This window comes from Mycteria americana, chromosome 5 (genome assembly GCF_035582795.1).
Source record: "Mycteria americana isolate JAX WOST 10 ecotype Jacksonville Zoo and Gardens chromosome 5, USCA_MyAme_1.0, whole genome shotgun sequence".
NCBI lineage: Eukaryota > Metazoa > Chordata > Aves > Ciconiiformes > Ciconiidae > Mycteria > Mycteria americana.
In genome coordinates, this window is record NC_134369.1 from 12582428 (window position 1) to 12606262 (window position 23835).

A 23835-nucleotide genomic window follows, 5' to 3' on the forward strand; every position below is an offset into this window, starting at 1 on the left:
TAGAAGACTTTACAATACATATCTGGTCTGGCAGGGAGATTGTGAAGATTAGTTGCTGTTTGTACAGCATTTTATTCAGGCTGAGTTTTGTTCCAAAAGCAAAGGTCTAAAATCTGTAGGCATCAATGGGGAATCAGTTTGAGGCAAATATTCTGTGCTGATTATGCAAGAAAACTGTTGTTTGAAGCCAGTGGAAGTGCCTTTGCCTGTTTCATTTTGGGTTTAAACAAATTTTACTTAATTCATATTCCATGAGTATGAATATACTTGATTATATTTCAGGCTGTATGAAATCAGCAGAAAGATGATACTAATAGAAGAATGACACCCCATGAGGGATGTAAAACCTCAGTCAAGCTCCACACTGAAAAGCCTTGCTGTCAGTGCACTCAGCTAGCTTTGTCTGTGCCAAGGGCACAGTGACAAGGGGCGATTCCATTTCTGGTAGTCCCACTGGAGGTGCTTTCAGTGAGCCTTACTACATCTGATAGGTTTAAGTACACCACACAAAGCCTCCTAAATGAGGGATGCATATTGGTAGGGGAAAACCTGGTCAGGGTCATGGCTGCTTCCCTGTTCTGGCATGGGGAGGGGTGACACTGATTTAAAGGACTGCAGGCAGAGTGGGACCTTTATATTTCCTGAAGGAGGAGTTGACTGTAGAAGGTATTGTGAACCTTCACACCTTTTTGGTGGTAAGCGCACAGTCTGAGTGTGGCAACATTGTCCCTTATGTGCTTTCAGTCTCCTGGAGGAGCTGCAGCCCCACAGTTCTTCCCCTGGGATAAATATGTGGCTGCCTACTGGGTACTTCTGGAGACCTAGGCCTTGGTGTCCACCCAGAGCCACTGCTCCATGAGCCCCTTCATCTCCCATGAGGAGCCAGGCTACTCTGCTGCAACAGAGGGAATTATGGTTTTGGTGGTCTGGATGAAAGTTCAGTTTACTTTGCATTAGACTTTAGGTGAGCAAACAATCTGTCTGCTCCATTTCCTCATTTGCCCTATAAGAATGTAAGATCGCTTTATACTAAAGGGAAGCTAAGGAAGTAAGTTACGGATGACTGACTCCTTTTGCTGTCCATGCAGGCACACAGCTGTGTTCCAACCCCAAAGAACAGTGCCCTTCCTGTTACATGAGCACTTAAGATGTGCCACTTCTTACGACATGCTTTAGAAACTAACCAAGCTTTCGTTATATTGGTGTAGATGAAAGAAGGAGCAAGGCTGTAAAGTGGGCGCTAGTAGTATTGGGGAAACAATAAGTAACATCTTCCTCTTGATCCAGCCCTGGGAGAAGTGTTAGGTGATATTCTCCTGCTAGAGGTGCTGGCTTAAAAGAGCAGTGAGACTTAAGTACTGAGATTTGTTGTTACATATTGAACCTTTTTATGAGTGGAGATACGATAACCCTAAGGTCCCATTTCAGCTCCAAATTAGGTAATTTCTTAGTGTATCTAAACTTTCCCTCCCAGTTTAGCTGTCCAGAACATTATCCCTTGCTTTTGTAAACTGTTGCATGTCCTGGCTTTGTGCTGTTAAACAACAGCAGCGTCCCCCCCAGGAGTTATGGCGATGAGCTTTATCGTTGTCCACTTCACAGGGGTGATGTGTCGCTTCATTAAGATTTGTGTTCCTTTGTTGCTACTTCAGAAATGCTTTTAATCAAAAAGCTCAGTGTTTTGAAAACAGCTTTGTGGGTTTCAGTCATTGAAGTCTACAGGATCATAAACCAAAATGCCTGTGCATAACTTAAGAAAGGTCTCCTACCTAGTATAGGAAGTGACTGACCCCACAGAGTGCATCTCTTTCTCAAAAAGTGTATTAAATCTTTTTGATGTATATATTATGCATTTTTCTTTACTCCTAAAGTTAACAAGCAATTTTATTAAGTTTAGATCTTTCTACATAGCATCTGACTTCAAAACAGTTAAGCCGCGAAGCTGATTACTCCAACGAGATTTCGATCGCTGCCCTCTGCTGAGAAGGCACAAGCGAGAACACTGTAATTGATTGTTGAAGCTTGTCGACCAATTTGTCTCTGGGTTATCAGCAAGACACTGCATCGGTATGTCCCAGCTAAGTAGGAGGTGTAAGAACTGCATGTTTGAAACAGAAATGTCTGTGAAACTGCTAATGACTGTCTGCTGGGTCCCTCGTGATGGTGGACTGTCAGGAGCAAATCCAGTGAATTTGCTGCATTTCCATGTGCATCACGGTACCCACGGCTGCGGCAGCTCAGTGAGCTGCAGTGCAACTGATGTCCTTCGCGTTGTTTGTTCTCTCTGTGCTGTCAAACAGGACGCACATGGAAGCTTATCAGAATGTTTTGGCAGACTACACCAGTTAACCAAGCGCTGTACTGTCAGATACCCTGTTTATCACCAGCATCTCTGCGACTGCTGGCAAGCCCGCCGGGCTTTCGAGGGTGGGAGTTCGAAAGGTGTCGGCCTCATCTGTACGTTATAAATAGCAACACGAAATCTCCCCGCTGCCTTGCGGAGCGCCCTAGCAGCCACCGCGTGTGCCCAGACCAGCACGTCGGAGGCCAGGAAGGTCACGTCGATGCGCTGCCGGCCGTCGCCCCCATTAGCAGCCAAAGCCACCGCCAGGCTCCGACCCCCAAGCGCTGCGACCCGCATGGAAGGGGGCACCCACGTCGGCCAGAGCGGGCAGGAGGACGCGGCAGCCGGAAGGATCGGGCAGCAGTGCCGCGCCCCGCAGGGCAGGGCAGGGCAGGACAGGGCAGGGCAGCCTCCTCCGGGCGCCGCTGCCCCGCCCGCTGGGGACAGCGGCGGAGGTCGCCGCTGCTGATGTGAGAGAGGGCCGGGGCTGAAATCCCTTCCCCGTCACTCGGCTGCCTGTCAGGCGGGCGGCGGGCAGCGCCACAGAGCCCAGCCGAGCCGCGCCGTTGCGGCTGTTAGCGCCCTGCCGTTGGGGCCGTTAGCGCCGCGGCAGCCGCGCGGGCCGACTTCCCCCACGGCGGCATGTTCCACACATCCCGGACAAAACGTAAACAGGAAACATCCTAGAAACGCAAGTCTCGATTCCCGAGGCTGAGCTCGGGGGGGATGGCGTTAGTTCGCCGCCGGGTTTTATTTTCGCACGGCCTAAGCGGGAGCGATGCCCTTCCCCGGCAGCTTCTCTGAGGAGAGGTCCCTGCGGAGGGCGCGTAGGTGAAGTCCCGCTCAGGCACCCGAGTTTTCCCGAGCGTGCAGATCGGTCGGACCTTCCACGGTTTTTTTTTTTTAAGGGAAAAAGTGTCGCGGACCCCCTGCCCCCTGGGTGGGTACTTCACAGGGAGGCTGCGAGGAGACAAAGCCCACCGCGGGCGGGGAAGGCCCGGGCGGGGGACGGGATGTCCCCCGCCCGGGCCCTCCCCGCCCGCGGTGGGCTGCGAAGCGAGGCGATAGCGTTTGCACTGGTGACCCCCGACGACAGCCGGCGGCCCGGGGCAGCGGGACCGTGCCGCCTCAGCCGCGTGCCGCCGGCGAGCCCTCAGCCCACGCCCAGCCCGGCGGGGTCACGGCGCAGCGGTCTCGGCGGCGCGCAGGCGCAGAGCGCGCCCGCGCCTCCAACATGGCTGAGGTGGTGCCGCTTCTCTTGCAGCGGGCGCGGAGGGGAGGATGCTGAGCCTCCCGGGAGCCGCCGCCGCCGCCGCAGCAGGGGTGGTGAGGCCTGAGGCGGGCTCCTCTCAGCCATGGCCAGGCTGGCCGACTATTTCATCGTGGTGGGCTATGACCACGAGAAGACAGGTAGGTGTGGCTGCGCGCAGGGCTGCCCCGCGGTGCCTGGCCTCTTCCCCCCTCCCCTCGTTCCTGCCCGGCCCCGGCCCCCTCCCGCCTCCGGTCGGGCCGCAGGAGGAGGAGACTGCCGCGCACACGGGGCGCGTGTCCGGCCGCGGGGAGGAGGGCGGCTGAGGGCAGCGGGGCCGGCCTCACCCCCGCGAAGGGGCGCAGCGGCCGGCGGGGGCGAGGGAAGGGTTAATCCCCCTTTCCTGAGGCGGAGCGGGCCGGCGGGAGAGCGGAGGGGCTCCTCTACCGCCCAGCGGCCGGCTGGCCGGGCCCTGGCAACCTCCGGCCGTGGTGGTGGCCTCGTCTCCGTCTCGTGGCCTCGGCCCACCTGGCAGCCCCGCTAACCCTGCCCCGGCTCCGTCGGTGAGCGGGGCAAGGCGCGGGGCCGGGCGGGCGGCAGCCGGCCGGGGCGTACCCCGCGGCCTTGCCCCACCGCCCCGGTCGCTGCAAAAGGGCAGCGGTTTCTTCGCGAAAGCGGGCGCAGCTTAAAATGTCGCCCACGGACATGCACAGCACCGGCCCCCCGCCCCGACCGACAGCCGGTGCCCAAGCGGCCGCTCCCGCTGGGCAGGCAGCGGAGGCCGGCTGGGTGCTGGGGGTGTTTGTGCGTGCCTGTTGCCCGAGCCGCCTCTGCAGAAAACGGCGGTACTGGCTGCCATTCCCGCACCTTTGTACTGTTAGCTGAGGCACGTACACCCGCGACCTCAAAGGAGAACAAAGACTGAGGGGTCTTGGAAAGCAGTGGGGCTTTTTACCCGCTTTGACTGGGGGCTTACAGCTTACCGCCTGTTGAAAAGGTGCCGCAGCTAACACCTGGGCAAGCGCTGTGGCACTCGGTAGGCTCTTCAGGAATGGCTGCTTTTCTTAGAGAATCGAGATGTTTTCTGGCTGCTCGGGTGAAAGGAAAGTGGTGTTATCTGCTATCGTTTTGTGGATAAAGAGGGAGTGATTTCTATTATGTAACTTTCTGTTATAATATCACATTTGTTGCTGGAGGGACCTTAAATCAGTGTATAAACTGATTTGAAAATGAAGTGATTGTCAACTGGTATGTGCTTGTGCTGGGTATTTCAGAACTATCCTTTGAATGTATGTTGTTAATAAACAATATTTTAAACAGTTGAATGTCCCCTAATTTATTTGACTATGCATAAACCAAACAACACTCAAGTTTGTTATTCTCAGTAATTCTTTGAAGTAGCAATTGCGTGTAATCTGTATTTGTTCATTCTAAAAGTGTAGCTAATAAACTTTTAGAGTAAGATCCTTTCTTTTTTTTAAAAGAAATATAATTTTCAGAGAAATCATTATGTGTTTAAAGATACAGTGGCTTACAAAATACTGCTAAGGGTCTCCTGGATTTTACTATACCAGTATTATTATTCCATTAATTGCGGCATGGTTGCCCTTCCCACCACATTTGGAAATAGACTTGTTCTAATTGTAGTGGCAAAATTATAAGACATGTGAAATGGAGAGTACTTTATGTTAAAAATAAAGACCTTCCCTTTTGCCTCTCCTGTTTGGAACATTTTCCCCAACAATAGTAGAGCGCCTAAATCAAAACAAAGAAGCAACCAAAAAATCCAGGGGTGCTTTTAAGGAGAAGACAAAGCAAGCAGGGTGCCTTCTTAAAGGGTATAGTCAATCTGATGTAGCCACCATGTGAAATAAAATCACAGATTACATTGGAAAGCTTTATATTTGTAAAATGTCTTCATCTGTAGTGTTTAAGTATGTGTTTAACCTCCTGTACATAAATTGTCTCATTAAGTTTAGTAGGGTTGCTTGCATGGATGAAATTGAGCAGATTCAGAAATAACTCCAGAACCAGAACCTTAATTTGAAAAGGTCGTGCCCAGAAAGTAACTATTTAGACTTCATTATTTAAATTACTCGTTGCTACTTTAATGCTTCATACTAAAAATGCTTGAAGGAACAACATTCTGTTGAAGACTAGGCATGCATTGTTTTCCAAATTCCTTTACCCCCACATGCGATCCCATAATACATGGAGTACTGACCTTTCTTTTTCTTGTAAAAGTCGTAGTTTCTTGATGCATTTATTACGCTTCCTTCTATATTAAAAAGCAGGGACAAACATTTATAGGATTTTAGACTTACTACCTGTGAAGCTTTTAAATTTTTAAGTATGTTCTTTTTTTTTTATTTTTATTTTTTTTTCCATCTTCAACAATGTTCTGGCTTGGTTTTAATATGGTTGATTTTAATGTTGAGTGTAATTACATTTTATAGGAATTTTTCAGGAATAATCTGTGGAATATCTTTGTGTAAACAAGCAAACAAAAATCCTGTAACCTTCCCCCTCTTCCCCAACCTGTATGTCAGCAGCAGTTTGGATAATATGCACTTGCAGTTAATAAGAAAGGATGTTTATAGTAATGACTGTTCTCCCAGAAAAGCCCTACTGCCTCTACTATCTCTTTATAGCAGCCATCATCTGCTCTGACTTCACGTGGGTTATATGGATTTATTTACAGGTGCCAATATTTGCAATATACTGATAGTGTGGTAAAGGTATTGCTTTCCTGTGCAGATTATCTAGCTTTATTCAAAAACATTCACTATAAATATCTAAAATGCTGCGTTTGTGCACTTGTGCAATTTAGGAGCAGATTTCTAGATTTTTCTTGTTGCAGAAAAACTTATTATTGTTATTGGTGCTACAAGTTTTTATCCAACATAGTCAGTCTTAAGGGGATGTGAATGTTTTTATTGTCCTCAAATAAACCAAAGAGAGTATCCTTTGGGGGTCAAACATTTTAAAGTTCATTCCTGTTCCAGTCTAGGCCTATGTAAATTGATGTTACTGCAGTCCTAGTGCTGTCATCCCTGTTGTGTTAAATCTTCCTTTCGTTTTCAGCTTGCTTCAGGATGCTGACCTGTCAAAAAGACCTTTCTTGCTGAGTATTTTGCCTGTGTTGCTGCATTATTTTTTTTTCTGGGTTACTTTTCTACTAATTTTTCAAACAGAGTTGGCTCACCAGGATGTCAGAGGAATGTCAGTATCAGCATAAAGGAGGAGCAGGAGCATGCAGGAGGACAGATCACTACAGCCTGAATTTATATCAGCTTAAATGCTCCTAGAACCTTGGGCACAGAGATGTTAGTCAGGTGTCTTAGTCTCCTAGGGAAGTTATGGGTGCCTTTGAATAATTCAGGTAACAGGCAGTTTATTCGTGCTTGGCAAGATGCATGGAGATTCAACCTGAGTGGACAGTGAGCTTTGCTGTTGACAACCTAAGTGTCAGTAGACTTTCAGGCATATAGGAAGTTAAGGATGAGTCTTTGTGTTGTAAAGGATGATCTGATTCGCTTAGCTTTTTATGTATTTCAGGTACAGTTGACTGTATTCCTGCTTAAGAATTCCTTAGTCTATATCTTTCACCATAAAAGTAAGCTTAAATATATCATAGTTTTAATTGCTGTTGTGTATTTTAAAAACTCGTTCTGATCCACTACAAAGAACTGCAATAGCAGTAGCTCCTATTGGAAGTTCATGTTCGTAAATAAATCCCCCAGACTTAATAAAAACCCTTGTTTTTGTTCAAACAGTGGAAATGTGAAGGATTTCAGTGATACACCAAGGTTGATTGCTTTGCTATGTTTACTTTGCATTCAGCTGAACTTTTGGTAAGGTAGATAATCACACTTTTCTCCAACATATCAGCACAATATAAAGCTGTTATGTAACTTGCTACAAAAGGCATTTACAGAAGTCTCTGAAGGGAACAAAGGTGCTAGAAAATGTAGGCACTCTGGGTTAAAAGCTAGAGAAAATCCCAGAAGACCTTACTGTATATCCATTTTCTTTTTCCATGGATTTTGAAGCGTGTTTGATGTGCTTCACCAAAAATTCTGATTTAATATGTTTGCATAATGGAACGTGGATGTGATTTAGGAGGAACACAGATGTTTGCAAAGATCACAGAAATGCATGAGAAAATGCCTTTTTGTTTGGTTTGGTTTTGTTTTTGCTGGTATAAGCCATAATCATAAATTTATCCCTGGAATTTACATATGGTGGTGCTTGAAAAAGGTAAAAGAGAGAACATTTTGTGTCTTCCTTAGCTCAGCAACTAAAAGGTAAGGTTAAAAAAGAGAGAACTAAATACTGGATTTGATTAATTTGCCTATACACCCATAATGGCTTTGCTCTAGGATGCTATTGTGTACCCAGCAGTTAACTCTGAAAACCTGTGAGATGGAGCGAATGTTTTCTGTGAGACTTGTTCGCTGTAAGAAGACAGACTAATGTTTTTTGTTCTTGCTTGTGTATGCAGTTGCAATGTGTATGACAGAAGGCTTGCAACAGTACAGCAGTTTTATTTGGCTGTTGTCGTAACTGATAAATGCTGATATAACATGTATGGGCTCTGTTGTGGTTGTTTCTGTTCTGATTTTTATCAACTTCTTTTCAGGGAAGCCTTTCTTGTCTAACATAGCTTCATATCTTGGTGGATTTTGAAACTAGATGAGTGATTGATGATAGAGTGGGAGAGGTTCTTAAATGCAGTTGTCTGATTCTTTTATTTTTTCTGTGGGCAGATTTTGCCTGTGAAGAATATTCTTTTCATTTTGAGGGGTAAATAGCACATAATATCATGAGGATTTTTTGGTGTATTTGTTGTATATTCATAGTTGGGCATTCCTCTGGGCTAGTGTGTGTATAAGGAGTGGATGATTTCTTAGTGTCTTGGTATGCAATCTCTGTAAAACAAAATGCAGAAAAATAAGGGAATCCAGCTGTTACTTCAGTGGCTGTCTTATCTGAGCTGTGGCTTAATTTGATTCAAGTGCAATTTAGGGAAATCTCAAAGAGGAAAAAAAAAAAGCCAACAAAACCGAAATCTTTCTTTTTGTGGCAGAAGGATTCTTGTAGCTGTAATTTAATGAAACATCATGTGTACTATCAGAACTGAAGCAGAATGCAGATATGTAAGTAACTGTGTATTGGTAAGAGATTACTGTAGTTGGCTATGCCTGGAGAAGGGCGTGGGTGCCTGAAAACTTTTCCAAACAAATTAGTTGCTCTGGTATAAGAAATTATCTCTTTCTACAAACCTTGTCCTTGCCCAGTTTAGTTTTCAAATACAACAGTCTCCACAATACCACGCTGAAACAGAATGAGAAAATAATATTTCCCTTGCGTGTGTTGGTGTTTTTTGGTGTTTTTTTTGTTTTTTTTTTTTTTTTTTTTTTTTTTTTTTGCGGGGGGGTGGGGTGTTGGGGCTTTTTTTGTGAGCTAAGGCTATCTTGAAAATCTGCTTGGAGGAAAAAAACCCAGCACCACCAGTATTTTGTTGGTAGCATGTCTTTCTAAAAGGTATTCAAGCAGTTTCTTCTGATATATAATGTTGACTAAAAAAATTATTGTTATTTTGATTTATGGATTCACTATATTTTGGAGAAATCTTAAAATCAATACAGATCGGTATAACTCTTCTTGCCCTCAAATGTCTGCTAATGAATATCTCTGAAGAACTTGGATTTGAAACTCTTTGCTCACTCGATCTTGTTGTCATAATAACAATACAGCAATAAAAATACATTTTTTTTAAGCCTTTCAGTTTAAATCAAGACATTCATGGAGGCTGAATGTTTATTCTGTAACCTATCTTCATTTGTTTTAAAATGTGAGGACATAGATTCTGTTGAGGGAAGTAGCATTTCATATCTTTAGGGATATTTTAAGACTAAATTGCAGTAAAGAAACTCTCTCTCCCCTTTTCTGTCCTGGATTAACTTTGTGGATTATCTAACAAAAAGGCACTTTTCCTGCAGCATGTTCATGAAAAACAGGTTGTTACGCAAGCCTGAATACTATTTAAGCACTGGCCTTCTATAACCACAAGCATATTTCTCAGTGGGGGGACAATGAGAATGACATTTAACTCCTCCAATATCACAAACATAATAGCCTTATCTTATAACACTGAGGAAGATAATTATACTGCTATGGTAGTTCACTGACATGAATTTAAAATACCAGCTACCTCTCCAGGTACTGGTACTTACAAAGTGAAAAACAAAGGAAAACCACAGTCGCTGTGGAATCATTATAAAATGTGGAACAGTAGATTCGCTGTTCAACCTTGATAAACCTCAGTGAAAGTTGTATCTTACAAATACAGACTGGTAGTTAGGAAGTCTTCCTTTGATTCATCTCTTCTTTTACTCCTCCTTTGCAGTAGCATGAGATTTTTAGGCTCCTTGCTTATATAGTGAAAAAAATTATTTCTAACAATAACACTCTCATTACTGATGAGATTAATTTTCTTCTGGTTGGTGTTTTGTTAATTGTATTCCAGTTATAGGTATTTGTTGAAATAAATTATTCCTTTGGTGTCAATGGTATATTCTGAAGTCAAGGACAATCTAATTAGTGTTGATTGGGATTTGGCAGCTAAATCCCTGCTCACTGAGCCAAGAACATGCTTGTTATTGCTTATCTGTTAGTGACTAGATACATCATGATTTTATGTCTCTAATGTTTACAATTCTCAATTTTCAGTCTCTGCAAATTGTATGATATGAAAAAATGGAATCATTGAGCACAGTTTGAATTCTTTGTTTACTTTGTAGTAGTCTTGTGCTCAAGGTAACAACAAAGTAACTAATCACAAAATTTCCACTAAACTGGACATAGGTAACACTCTTAGTACTGCAGCCAAAACCAGTAGTTGGTGACAGTTAGTACAGTCTGAGGTTTTGTGTAGCTGTAGTAGAGGAATACTAATATACAGAAAATACAAAACCGTCATAATTCTGGATACAGATTCAGGACAGCTGCATGCAAAAGTGCATTGGACCCTGGGAGACCTCAGCGGATAAAAAGAGACAAAGAAATGTTACTGGGGCTACGAAATCAATCACTCAGAAATTTGGGGTGGGGTGGGGGGGAAGGGGAGGAAAAAAAAAGTAGGAATAATGTCCTTTTAATGTGATTCGTATGTTGTTTCCTAGGATTTAAAAATGCAAAACCCAGAAAATTCACTATCTGACACTTGGATAGGTCTTCAGCAAGATTGGAAACGGCTTTTTAAATGGTAGACTTATACGTTGAGTCTAATGGAATAGTAACTGGAAGGAAGATGAGGCATTCTGGCAGAGGATTTCTCAGATACTTGTGGATGCAAAGGAATGATGACTCTTCTTTCTAGAATCTTCACTTCATTTGTGGAAAATTGTGCTTTGGGAAATAGGTTTCGTTGAGCTACTTTTGCCAGATGTCATAAATATTGATGCCAGGACTATTGAGTGTTGTTGGTTGGCAACATCCCCTTCAGGCTCTGTAATGGTCTGCATATCGCTTCGATGTGGTTTGGGAACCCTTGCTCTGTAAGACAGTGGCCACTCTCCCTGCTTACTTTTTGACACATTCTGGTATTTTAAAATTCTTTCTGTCTTCTAGTTTGATTTTCTAGCTTTACCCCAGAAGAATCTCTGACCTTAGTGTCTCTTTCTTTCTTTCTTTCTTTCTTTCTTTCTTTCTTTCTTTCTTTCTCCTTCCTTCCCTCCCTTCTCCCTCTCTTAATCTCTGGTTAGCCATTTTTATCTACTCTGTGTTTTTCTGAGATGAAGTCCTCTTGTCCAGTCAGTCTGATTTCTTGTGGTTTTCATCTTTAAATAAATATCAACTCATCCCATAAACACAAAGGCCAGGTTTCATTCCTGCTATAAATTTTGGACCTAAAAGAGTGTTTGCTAGAATTTTAGTTTAAGCAAAAAAGTCCTTTTCCCCAGTCTTATTTCTTAGAAACAGAAAAAGTATTTTGTGTGAAGTTTTCTGAAATAATTGAGCTAGAGACAGATATTAAGCATTGAGACTTAAGATGGTACATTTAGTTTGGCTGAGGAAGAAATAATTGAACATGGTTATAGAATAAGAGGTTAGAGCACCCTTAGTGATGCTTATGGCTGTTAGCTATTTGCATATCTAAAAAGCATTGCACTCATGTTTCTTCTTAGTTTCTTATAACTGCACCAGGTGTAGCACAATAAACCTTTTAGCTTGATCACTGCATTGTTATCTCACATTTTAAATTTGTACATTTAACATGTGTATTTGTGCTTTGGACAAAGACAGACACTTGTCCTTTTTGGTGACTATTGTTCTATGAACTATAAATATAATTCCCAAGTGGCATTAAGTGTAAGCTGACTGTATGACTAACAAAATACTGAAGACTTTTTCAAAAGGGCAAAGTTGTGATCTTGTCATAAATACAACTGTAATGGACTTTTAATTCTTGAAATACTGTTGGATGGGCATACTGTACTTTTTAAATAACGGTAAATTAGGAAATCTATGTTTTTAAATGCTATTACACAGGCTGCTTTTCATAAGAATGCAAATTGCAATTGCATAAAAAAAATTAAGCCACACGCTTTGTTCCTGCAGAGCTGTTTCTTCATAATTAGTCTCTTTTCCCAGAAAAATATATAGTAGTTTTATGAAGCTTGTGGAATGACTAAGCTGTTACTGTTCTATATTGTTAGTACATGCTATTTTAAAACTAAGATTAACGCAAATCATTCTAGTAGAAGTTACAGGAGGATTTCAGTTTTCTTTCTTCTTGATTGGTACCTTGTGAAGAGAGAAGTAGGTTTCATATTTTTAGAACTTAGAATTTCTAAAAGAAATTCTAAAAGATTTTAATTTCTAAAAAGAACTTAGAATTTCTAATTTCTAAAAGAACTTAGAATTTCTAAAATACAATTTCAAAGGAAAATTGATTATACTTTTCCTTCCTAAAACACAGATTTAAACCCACATTTTTTTCCATATTGGTAATTTAATGTTATTTCTGGTCTCTTTCAGATTGGGAGTTCTTAGAACCTTCAGTCTGTGAGAATTCTTTTCTTCACTGTTTTTTGTTTAGTGATGGACACAGCTCTCAATACTGATCCTGTAAGAGCTGGTAGCAGATGCTGATGTGGTTGATTGAAAATTGTTATTGAATTCATTGTGTCTAGTAGAAGGATCTGGATTTGCCCTTGATATCCTCTTCTTTCTGAGCTTTGAACAGTGATAGTACACTCTGGAGATGGCTTTTGTGCAGTTCAGGAGGTCACTGCTCATTTGATAAAGCAGTGGGTCCTGGAAATTCCTCGTGCTGTGACTGGTATGGTTGCTGGTGGGCTTCTAGGCAGAACTTGCTTTTTGTAAAGTAGCTTAGCCTGGGGCCTCTGGCTGAGCCGTAAGTTGTGCCTGACTGCAACTGAGGAACTAGTTGGAATTCCCAGTTAAGGGAGGGAAGAGCTGCTGCCTGAGCATTGCCTTCGACTTTGGGATTTACCCCACATTTCTTAGAAATGTAATTAATGAATTATTTTTATTTTATGCTTTTGAGGAGCTACTTGCTTTTGCGAAATAGGAAACTAATTAGTGTGTCTTTCTCATGGTCAGCAAGTTTTAGCAATGGTAGAAAGCCTGAGGTTTGGAATGGATGCTTTTAATAGTATTTCCAAAACAGATAAGATAACAGGATGTATGCACAGAATAAAATGATGTCTTCTGTGGTAATAAATAGTCAGAGTTCAGAGTTTGTGTTGAGAAATTCATGCAAGTTCTAAGTGTTCAAAGTGCTGCAGGGAATTAAGTTTCCTCTCTAGATATTTTATAGTTGCTAAAATGTAAGTGCTTATTTTAAGCAACAAATTCTGGTCCACTTTAGCAAAGTGGGTTGAGATAATGCCTGTGGAAGTCTCAGATTTGCCTTTTAGTTGGAGGCAACTGCCCCTACAGTAATTTTAGATGCGTGTGCCAGTTCCTTGCTAGTTCCACTAATGAGCTGAGGTTTTGACTCAAGCTGCCAGTGAACATTCTTTAAGCTGTGACACCTGGATTTTTATTGACATGATTGAGGCATGGGGCACATGCTCCCTTTTTCCAGCTCTGAGGGGCTGATCGTTTCCAGCAGAGAAGGAGCAAAAAGAACTAGAACATCCCAAACCATCTCAGTAGGTTGTACTAGGACTCGAGTGTCAAAGCTGTGGTGTGTCAGCTGTGATGGCATTATAATTCAGCAGGACAGCCAAAGCAAGTGTCATGTTTTTTCAGTTACAGGCAACTGAAAAGAAAACAAAACCATAGAGAGCCACATGTTTGTGATTTGGAATTCAAAACTCTTCTTTCAAAAGATTCTCTTTCCTGTTTGATTAATCTGCATAAATAATGATACCAGGTTTGCCACTGAGTAAACAGTGCTGATTCAAGTAGTGATGCTTTTGTAAGGTTGTTGTTTCAGTACTGTGTTTTCCAAATATTTTGTTTATAGTGTTTGTTATGAAGAAAGATGAGATCATACGTATTTAACAAAATATCCTTGTGGAGGCTGTTTTTATTATTTTGTTCTCTTTTGCCACATGGCATCTTTTTGGAAGAGGCAAGACTGTCACTGAAGCATTTTATTTTTTGAGAGAGAGTTGTCTTGAAAAGTATCCAGAAAACACACATTCTACCTTTCTGACCTTGTGAGATGTTTTTGCATTTTTAAAAGAAAATGGTTTGTTTATGTGTTTGCTTATAGGTTTATTTTTTTTCCTTTTTTCTTCTTTTAAGAAAATATGGTCCAGTTTTTTAGTAAATGGCCCATTTTTAGAAAATTGCAGTTCAAGAACATGTGGCTTCACTGGTCTAGTTTCTAGACATAGTCATTGATAGTCGTAGCTGCTCTTCTTCTTAGTAGCCTAGTACAAGACAGAAGGTAACAATTTACATCCATACTACATACATTCTAACAAAAATGAGGATTGTTCCTTGTTACAATGAGATAGCATTTTAGAGGCGCAACTCTCAGAAGACTATTGTTTTCATAATCTGTTGTTTTCTTGATAATATACTTACCATTATTTGACGTTAGAAAACCCACAGGTAAGATTTATATAAAAGTAATAATAATAATAATAGTGTTAACTTGGACTGGACCCATAGTCTTGTATGTCTCATGGAAGTGACCTTGAAGATGTTCCCTTTCCCAAAGTTGTGAAGGCTAAAGATAGGATGTTGAAAAATAAAAATGGCACAACTCATATTTTTCTTTGTTATGTGTGTGTGTTGTGTGTGTTCTTTTATCTTGTGTGTGTTCTATTTATTCTCGGCCAATGTGCTTAAAGTTATAATAAAGTTTGTGGGTTGCATTGTCTCCCATTGCTAACCTTTTTCCTCCTTCCCTTCCCTGTCCTGTCCCCCCCCAAAACCAGTAATTTTTCTTGTTTCAGGTTTCTTGTAAAACTTAGGTCATGACTACTAATAAAATACTTTGAAATCCTGAAGCAGAAGACTCTTGAACTGCAGCACATAATTCTGAATTAAAAATCAGTTCCTGTTTTATAAAGACTAATTTTACTCATTCTTCTTTGGGTTGAAAAAAAAACCCCAAGCATAAATATTTCAACAGAATATGAAAATTGATCAGATATTCTGATCAGTTTCTGTTATGCGTCCTCATGTTTTGATAATCAACTTTATCCAGGTATCTGATTTTTTGCTGTTTTCTGTCAAACTACACAGGTTTTGTAGCAAGAGTTATTATTCTGCAAAACTCTTCAACCCTCCCCAACCCCAAAAGGACGAGCATATGGCTTCTGTGAAAAAATCTGATATAGAAATGTCTAACTTTTAAAAAAATCTCCGTATGAAGTCTAGAAATGAGCAGTAGTTATTGAGCAGTAGGAATCCCTAATTACTTACTAACTCTGGTATGTACTCCCTACCTAATATTAACTGTGCTTTCTAAAGGTTCGAAAACACATTTGCAGAGAACAAAACATGAACTTACATGTTTTATTAGATTTATTTGATTTATGGTTTTATGAAGGCTCTGAATCTTTTTTATTCTTATGTATTTGACAGTTACCAAGAAGAGATTTGGACTATAGTAATCTTAATATAGTTATACAAAGCATCATATGCTTTTTACAGTTTTTACGGCAGATGGATAAAGATTTTGTCAATATTGTCTTGCCAATCTTAATTTTCAGCAAATTTTTGTATCTGCGGCTTTTTAAAGGATCTAAGCTGTTGCTGGTTAAATGGTAAGAGTCTCAAGAATTATGAGTAGATGAAAGGATAGAAGTAAGTGGTCACTATTCATAGGCAAAGTTGGTAGCATGGACTCCCAAAGTTAGTTTTGCAGACCTTTTTTGTTCAACTTGTAAATATCTGGTAAAAAGAGAGGTGGAATAGTTAAGGGATGAGACTTCCAAATGATTAAAAAAAAAAAAAATTCATTTGGGATAGCTGAATGTAAAGCTTATGGTGAAGCGCTCCAGAAAGAGCTCATGATACTGAGGGACTAGATGTTAAAATTTTGAATGAAATGCAGTACTGATAAATACAAGCTAAAGTACAAGCGGTGGTGAGAAAAGATGGTCCTAACATACATTCACAACAATGATGTCTAATTTAGCTATTGTGACTTAATGAAAAAGTTCTTGGAATTTGTTGGGACAGTTCTCTGTAAACATCAGCTTAGTATCTGGTGATAATGGTAACAGTAAACTCAGAAATAAACAGTATGGAATTGCAGCGGGAAAAAGAAACCACCAGAAAACATTGCGGTGTTGGGACTTGCAGTTTAGGGGACAACAATGGATTAGGTGAATCCCAGAGGTCCTGTTCAGCCCTGGTTTCTGTAGTCCTGAATCTTAAGAAAGACTGAACAGGACCTCCAGGAATCACCTGGTTCATTCTTCTCCCCCAAGGCACAATTAGCTGTAGGCTCTGCTGGTCGGTGTGGATGTTTGTTTAACTCATTCTTAAAACCCCTCAATAACAGCACTTTCACAACCTGCTTTGTCAGTCTATTCCAGTGCTTCTCTGACTGACTTTTAGAAGGGTTTTCATAGTGTTTGACTCAAGTGGGTTTTGGTACAGTTTTAGGCCTGTTATTACTATTCTCCTTGAAGTGTGGTGACCAAAGTGGATGTGGTAACTTACATGACATTTTACCAAAACTAAGAGTGAGACTGTTATTTGCTGGTTTTGCAGGCAATTCCATATGTAGACATCACTCTTCTTTTTTTTTTTTTTTTTTTTAAATTTATTTTTCAACATCACAACACTGAAGGTCACTTTGTGGTCTGCTTTAACCTCTACATCCCTTTTAACCAAACTGGTGACTATTTGGCCATCCCATATATGTGCAATCAGCTGTTCTGACCTAAATCTGCAGCTTTGCAGTTCTCCTTAGTCATACTCTAACTTTTTTTCGTAACTTTTTCCAGTCTTTCAAGATCACTTTGAATTCTTATCTTGTCATCTAACGTGGTTATTATTTGCATTTTCTGAAAGTAATTAATAATTTATGTGTGTATATATAAAAAAATATGTGTGTATATATGCTTATATATATATTAAAAAAGAACAGCTTCAGCTATGTTTGTATTTCAGCCTGCAGTGACTTTAATCAAAAAGAAAACAAAAAATACCCCAAAACAAAAACTGAGCATTGAACCCATAATGACTTACATATCATAGCTTGGAGATAGAATTAATGCTGCTGTAAATATGATTGAATGGGTGTAGTGAGTAAATTTGCAGAAAGTATATTCAGTTGATGTTCCTAGGCATATTAAATTTGAGGTGCTTTGTGGTATGTTTAAATAGGGCTATACTTTAAGAGTCAGGGTACTTGGAGAAACAAGTTAGTGAATTATTTCATAAACCACAGAACTAGTGGCATCTTTCTGCACATTTTTGTCTTTTGTCTTGAATGTCCCTAGTAGTGCTCCTACTGGACAAGCAGCAGGGTGTCTTGAATACTAACTTTTTTTCAAATCAGGGTCACTGGACGATATTAATTTGGGTTAAAGGCAATTGATCATGTACACCTTACTTCTGTAGGAAACCTATCTGAAAGTAGCATTCTTACTTGCAAGAACATGATTTACTGTCACTTAAAAGAATATCTGCTTTCCTTTGTAATAGACACACTGTAGTATGCTCCAGTTAATATTCTGGGCCTGCCACAACCTCAGAAGGGAGAGGTTCTCTGTTCTATTCTAATTATGTTCTATTAATTTATTACAGGCTCATAGTCCAGTGGCATTTAATTGTTTGCTAGGACATGGATGCAGCTCTGTTTTCTTCAGTTATGGTCTAATTTCAAACAACCAGTTCCTTAAGTTTCTTACAATTGCAAAGTATGAATTGAGGATTTTTTTTTTTTAATTATTTTTACTGCTACTGGTGCATATACTGGAAATGCATTTTGATGTGTAAAATCTTGGCAGTGTAGCTTATTTATGGGGCGGGAGATGGCAGTAAGGCAATAGGTGCTTTAGCACGTGGGCAGGGAGTCATACTTTATTCTTGCATTACAGTTTTAAAAGAATTATCTAAAAAACCTGAAAGAACATACTAATTGTTTACAATTACGAATTTATATTTATTTTAGTCCTTTCTATTTGTTGATGTTTTTTCATTTTAGTCACCTAAGTAACAGCATTTGCAGTACTTGTTTAACTATGCTTAGAGATCAGGTGAAATAATCTTATGTTACGTGGACAAAATGTAATTTGCATGATACAAAGTTCAGCTTTAGTGAAGAACTGACTACTAGTGTTAGAAGAAATATGAATACACAGTAACCCTTCTGATATTTCAAAGTTCATGTGTGTAGATTTATAATAAAATAAATATATTTTTCAGCATCTTTTATAAAGGACTACATTCTTTGTGTTGATTCCCACTTAATTTAAGTCACTCTGGCAGCTGCATTCTTAGGGGAGGAGGGAATGAAATAAACTATTAACCTTTGAAAGCCAGAACACAAACAAATAATGTTTAACTTGTGGACATTTGTGGATGTTTCAAACAATGGTGTTAATTTTGATTGCCTTTTTGAAGTAGACCCATTCTTTTTGTTCTTGGTTTGGAAGCTAAACATATTGTTTGGAACTTTTCTGCAGCTGTGAAGAACAAAGCTTGTCCTGCAGTAGTTTAGTAAGATGACATCATGAGATGATTTTGACTACTGTGGCAATCTGCTTGCATTTGCCCTTGTGTAAGTGTGATCACTGGGATGTATTTGTTTCCATTTGGTTTAAATGAAGTAAGCATTGATGGAATTGCATTCTGTGGCTATTTACTTGATCCTGTTGTTCTGGGCTATCATTATTTTGACCTGAAAATCATTCTACTCAATCTCTGTTCCAGTTTATTCTCTTAAAAGGTTCTCCAGGTAAGTCCTCTTATCTTTAGGCAGCAGAGCACTCCTGTAAGGCTGTGTGGGGCTGTTGGTGGGTAACTCGGAGATGTTTGAATGGTGGCACACCAGTTCTTTGAAATTCTAGCATGAGAGAAGGCCAATAACTGCAGAGCCTTGCTCATGCCCCCCCACATCCCCAGCTTATGGAGTACTGGAGAATGCAGAGCAAAACGTGTCTGAGCATGTGGGGTCAAACTCTCTTGAGATCATCTTATATTGCTTTACAATACTGGCTTGCACGTACTTGTGTGGGGTTTAGTTGGTAGAAATGATGACCAGCCTGAACATTGGCATTAATGCCATTCTAGCAAGTGGGTAAGGAGCTAATTTTTGCTAAATACGTATGGGCCATAAGATATGCTCACACTTACTGGAAACTCTTTGTTTTTGCTGTGTTTTTAGTCTATAGTCAGTCCAGACAAAATATTTGGCCTACCAGGATATGTGAATCATTCTTCTTTGTAAAGCTTCATTTATCATCTGTGTTCTGAAAATGTTTTGTATGAGGGAAATATTGAATGTGCTCAGACATTTTATTGTTAACATGCGTTTATACAGCTGTTATGTAAAAATTGTGCTTGGTAAGATCAAAATATTATTTAATTGTTTTAGCCTATTGGAACCACAGGAAATATACAGGGTGGGAAACTCCCAAATGACTCATCACTCCTCATCACCTGTAGGTGAGCAATGGCATGCAAACTTAAAAAAAAAAAAAAAAAACAAAAACAAAAACCACAAAACCCCTAAATCTTAGCAGCTGGTTAGTTCTGGGGAAAAGAAAAAGTTGCTCCTTCATCCTTTATGCGTTGCTAATACTTATGCTTTGAGTAGAAAAAATGCTTTAAAATTTCCTTTATCAATGCAAAAATATATGTACAGTACAAAATTGATGTTAAGGATTGAGTGAACAGATTGACCTGTGTTGTTTTTCTTTGTAGTCTGGTGTTAAAAGATAATTAAGGGCATATGTATGTGAATGCAGGTGAGGAGGGCACTGTCTAAAATTCTATATGGACTTTCATTGTGCATCTTATTACCAGAAGGAATGCAGCAGTTGCTATGATGTTGGGGGGAAGATGATATTCTAGTAGACGGTTGAGGTGACCTTGCAGTCACAGAATGCTGTAAGTGTTAAATAAAGTATGCTGTCAGGAAGTTTGATGATGTGATAGGTATAACTGATGTCTGCTGGGGTGTGAGCCTGTACAGCTCCACGTTCCAGTTCCTCTCAGTAAAGGAGTGTGGCTCTGTAAATGCTTAGAGGCAGGAAGCATTATAGAAAAATGCTATTTTAAATAACAGTCAGGAATGAAAAAGGGCACTGGAAGAGGACCTGAGAGATTATAAACTTTGTCTTTTTAGAGAGCAAGTATGCAGTGTACAGAGGAAGAATCCTGTGATGCTAGTGGAGAGATAACTAAAGGGCTTGGAAGTTGAGGCAGATTCTTATTACAGAGGATTGAAAAATAGATCAGGAGGAATTGAATTTCAGAGCAAACATCTTGCATGTTGAGATGTGCTAAATTTTATTTACAGATTGGAGTTTAGATGTGGGTAGCTTGAGCAAGCTACGAAACAGGAATTTGCAGTGATGTGTGATATGGAACTACACATAAACACTTGATTTAAGGCTAATGTGATGCAGTTGGAGAAATGAGGTGCATGGTATCTCTACAGCACTGTCACAGTGTGGGCTATCAAAAAGGCCCTTACGAGGATGATTCTGTCTTTACAGATTTCAGACTTGAGGATTATTTTGATTTGGGACAAATGACAGATGTGTCTGAAGATACTGCTTTCGAAACAAGGAAGTGAAGACAGAAGGGATTTATCTGTCTCTACTGCCTGAACTATGTTGTAGTTCATAGGCACTGTGTTGAAAATTTCAAATGAGCTGTGATCACGTATAGCAAGAATATCTTGAACTTAGAGATGTTCATTTTTAACATAGTTGGCAAATACTATTCAAAACTAATTTTAAATTTTTGGAGGTCATGATAATTCCCTAGCTCTAGAGTGACAGTGTGTCCAGTGTAAAGCAGCATTAAGCTACACTGATGTTGCAATTTAGCAGGAAATGTGTATCTTTCAAATAAGTTTTGGGTCAAGTATGTATTTCCTTTGATTCCAAGCATGTGCTTTTTACTAAAGATCAATGTGTTTTTTGATGTTATGGAAATATTTCTCTTATTGGTCAACTACCCAACCTGGAAATGCTTTTAGAAGTGATGATTGTTTTACTTGAACATGCATCATACCAACTTCAACAAGTTACGCTTCGCTGTTTCTGTGGAGTATCTTTCTGGTATTGAAAACAACAAACCACACTACATCTAAACTTAACGTAGACTTAAAGCTTTGTTAACATTCACCTTTAAAATTTCAGAAAGTACATTTACCTTCTGTATAAAGAATGTTATTTATGAAGGATTCTTCTGTTTATTGTAAAGAAAGATGCATATGGTAAAGCATGCTTATTTTGGCTTCTGGTTTCTTGGCTTGAAGAAGGGACTGCTTTTTCACTGCTATGTCTTTTACACAGATGTGCATTTTATTTCTTGCTTAATTTTACTGTAATCCTTCATGTGCACATTTGATGACAAAGAAGTAGCAGAACATCCTTTACAAAGCATTTGGATGCTTTACTGTGTACCAAATCATCACTTTGAGTTCTGGGGAAAAAATGAGTGTAATGAAACAGCTGAGATCCAAACATGTCAGAATTGAGCTTGAGAATAAACATTCTGCATTTTCAGCTGCTCTGTGTAAGATAGTATTTTGGAACATGAAATATGTAATTACTATGTGTGAGAAGATGCAAAGGACTCTTTATTTGATGTGAACACTGTCATAATGCTCCATGTTCTGTTTTACTCCAGTGTTGATGATGACTTACTTACGCTTTGTATTATTTGGTAAGAAGACATAAAGAACTTGTAAACCAGAATACAAGCTTGTGCCTTTTCAGTCATTAACCAGACATGAAGCCCAAATCCTCAAGTTCAGGGAAAAAATACTGCTCTGTCACAACAAAACTTGTTGTTCTGATATGGAGAGGTCTGTAGATCTTGTCAGTGCAGCCCAAGGCAAATCCTGCTCTGTCAATGGGATAGTACAGTGAAACAACTGAAGGAACCTGTCTTGGAGGATTTCTCTGCATAGGGTCTCCACTGTGGGAGTTGCCATGTGGGGAATACAGTCTGCATAGGTAAAGGGGTCTTATCCTTAATTCCCTTTTTGAAAAAGTATAAGAAAATATTTGTGTAATAGTACCCATAGCGTTTTCTGAGATAATAATTCCTTAAGAAATATCTGTTTTCCATGTTGGATAGGTCTGAAATAATATCCATATTAAATGCCTTCATCTTAGTACGTTACTACAGTCATGTCAACAAATTTAGTTTTGGCTAAAGATTTACAGTTTAGAAGGTCAGTGGGAAAACAAAACCAAAATGCTTTCCACCAAAACCAGCTGTTCTTTTTCGCTGCTTCTTTCCCTTGGCCTTGTCCCCCCACCAACAGACCTCAAACTTTTCATGGGTGCACCTCATTTAGCTTCTTTTGCTGGAACTTGTGAAATCTAACTTCAATTTTCAAATTGTAAGCAAATGGTTTTGTATATGGATAGTCACTGCTCCTCATATAGTCTAGACATGAAGTCTAGATTGCATAGGTCTGTTTCATAGCATCTGAAATCATCTTACATTTAAGATTTTCTTTTTTTTAACCTTCTGTTTAAGATTTATACGTTAGTGAACTCTGACTATTTCTTTGAGACTTTCCTCAGACTTCATGCTTTATAGTGTTTGTGGCAGTTCTCTTTAAACATCTTTAGAATTGTGAACTCGAGCTAAATTAGATTTTCAATATCCAGCTGTTGTTGGACATTCTGCATGGGCACATGAGGATACAGTAGTTATTTTTTCCAAATACATTAGTTGAAGAGAGATAAAGTAACAGGTAGGTTAGTTACTTGCTATAGGTCTCTTCCCTACAGTTAGACAATGTACATGAGAAAATGTAAGCTCATGTCTTTTCTATTTTTTGGGGTTCTTCTGGATACTTAATGCAATGGTTGTGTTGAGCTTTGCTATCTATTGCCTGATAACTTTTTCTCTGAACAGGACAGTAGCAATGTCTTCTAGATGGCGACTCTGTGGTCTCCACTGAGAGAAGAGTACGCTACAGGCTCTGATGTATTTGAATGCCACTGCAGCAGTCGCATTCATATCTTTTATGCTTCTAGGTGATTCTTAGCCTAGTGCACATGTGGAAGTGTAGACACCTCTGTTCCCTGTGCAGTCCAAGTTTGTCATACAGTGATAGCAAACAGAATTGTAGCTTCCTCGCCTGTTCACTTCAGACTAAGGCGGTGTGCTTCTCGCGTTTTTCGGTAGATGTAGGAGACTTGTACCAGCGTAACGAAAAATATTTTCCTGAGCTGTTTTATCAGATGGTTTATCACGTAGTCCAAGTAAATTACCTAATTTAGAAGAAGGAAGCTCTGAGGGGAAACTCTGAGGTACTGTGCCCCTAGCTGTGCATTTACGAGTTCAGCATTGTCACGTTGACTCCCTCTCCCAGGCTCTTTGCGTGATATTAAGAATAAATTCCTGTATCTCTCGTAAGAGACAAGTTTTCCAGAAAGACCTGGAAAATCTTGAGTAGAATTATGATCAGTTCATACTTTACCTATGAACATGCAACTGAGGTAACAGGTGTATATGGAATGTATATGTAGTACCAAAGAGATTGTATAGAAATTCCAGGTCACATTGCAAGTGTGTTGCCGGAGATGAG

General features: G+C 40.1%; 1 protein-coding gene across 7 annotated transcripts in view; it reads left to right on the forward strand.

Annotated features, from left to right (window-relative positions):
• Positions 1-2944: 2944 nt before the first annotated feature.
• SBF2 (SET binding factor 2) overlaps positions 2945-23835 on the forward strand; it is a 282365-nt gene continuing 261474 nt past the window's right edge. For 3 of the 7 annotated variants that reach the window (XM_075502153.1, XM_075502157.1, XM_075502154.1), the window contains exon 1: positions 3537-3754. In XM_075502153.1, the coding sequence (XP_075358268.1) occupies positions 3700-3754 (55 nt within the window). In that variant the 5' untranslated portion in view covers positions 3537-3699. Of the gene's footprint in view, positions 3755-23835 lie in introns of all 7 variants that reach the window. The other 4 variants (XM_075502156.1, XM_075502158.1, XM_075502159.1 and 1 more) reach the window with 2 other exon arrangements.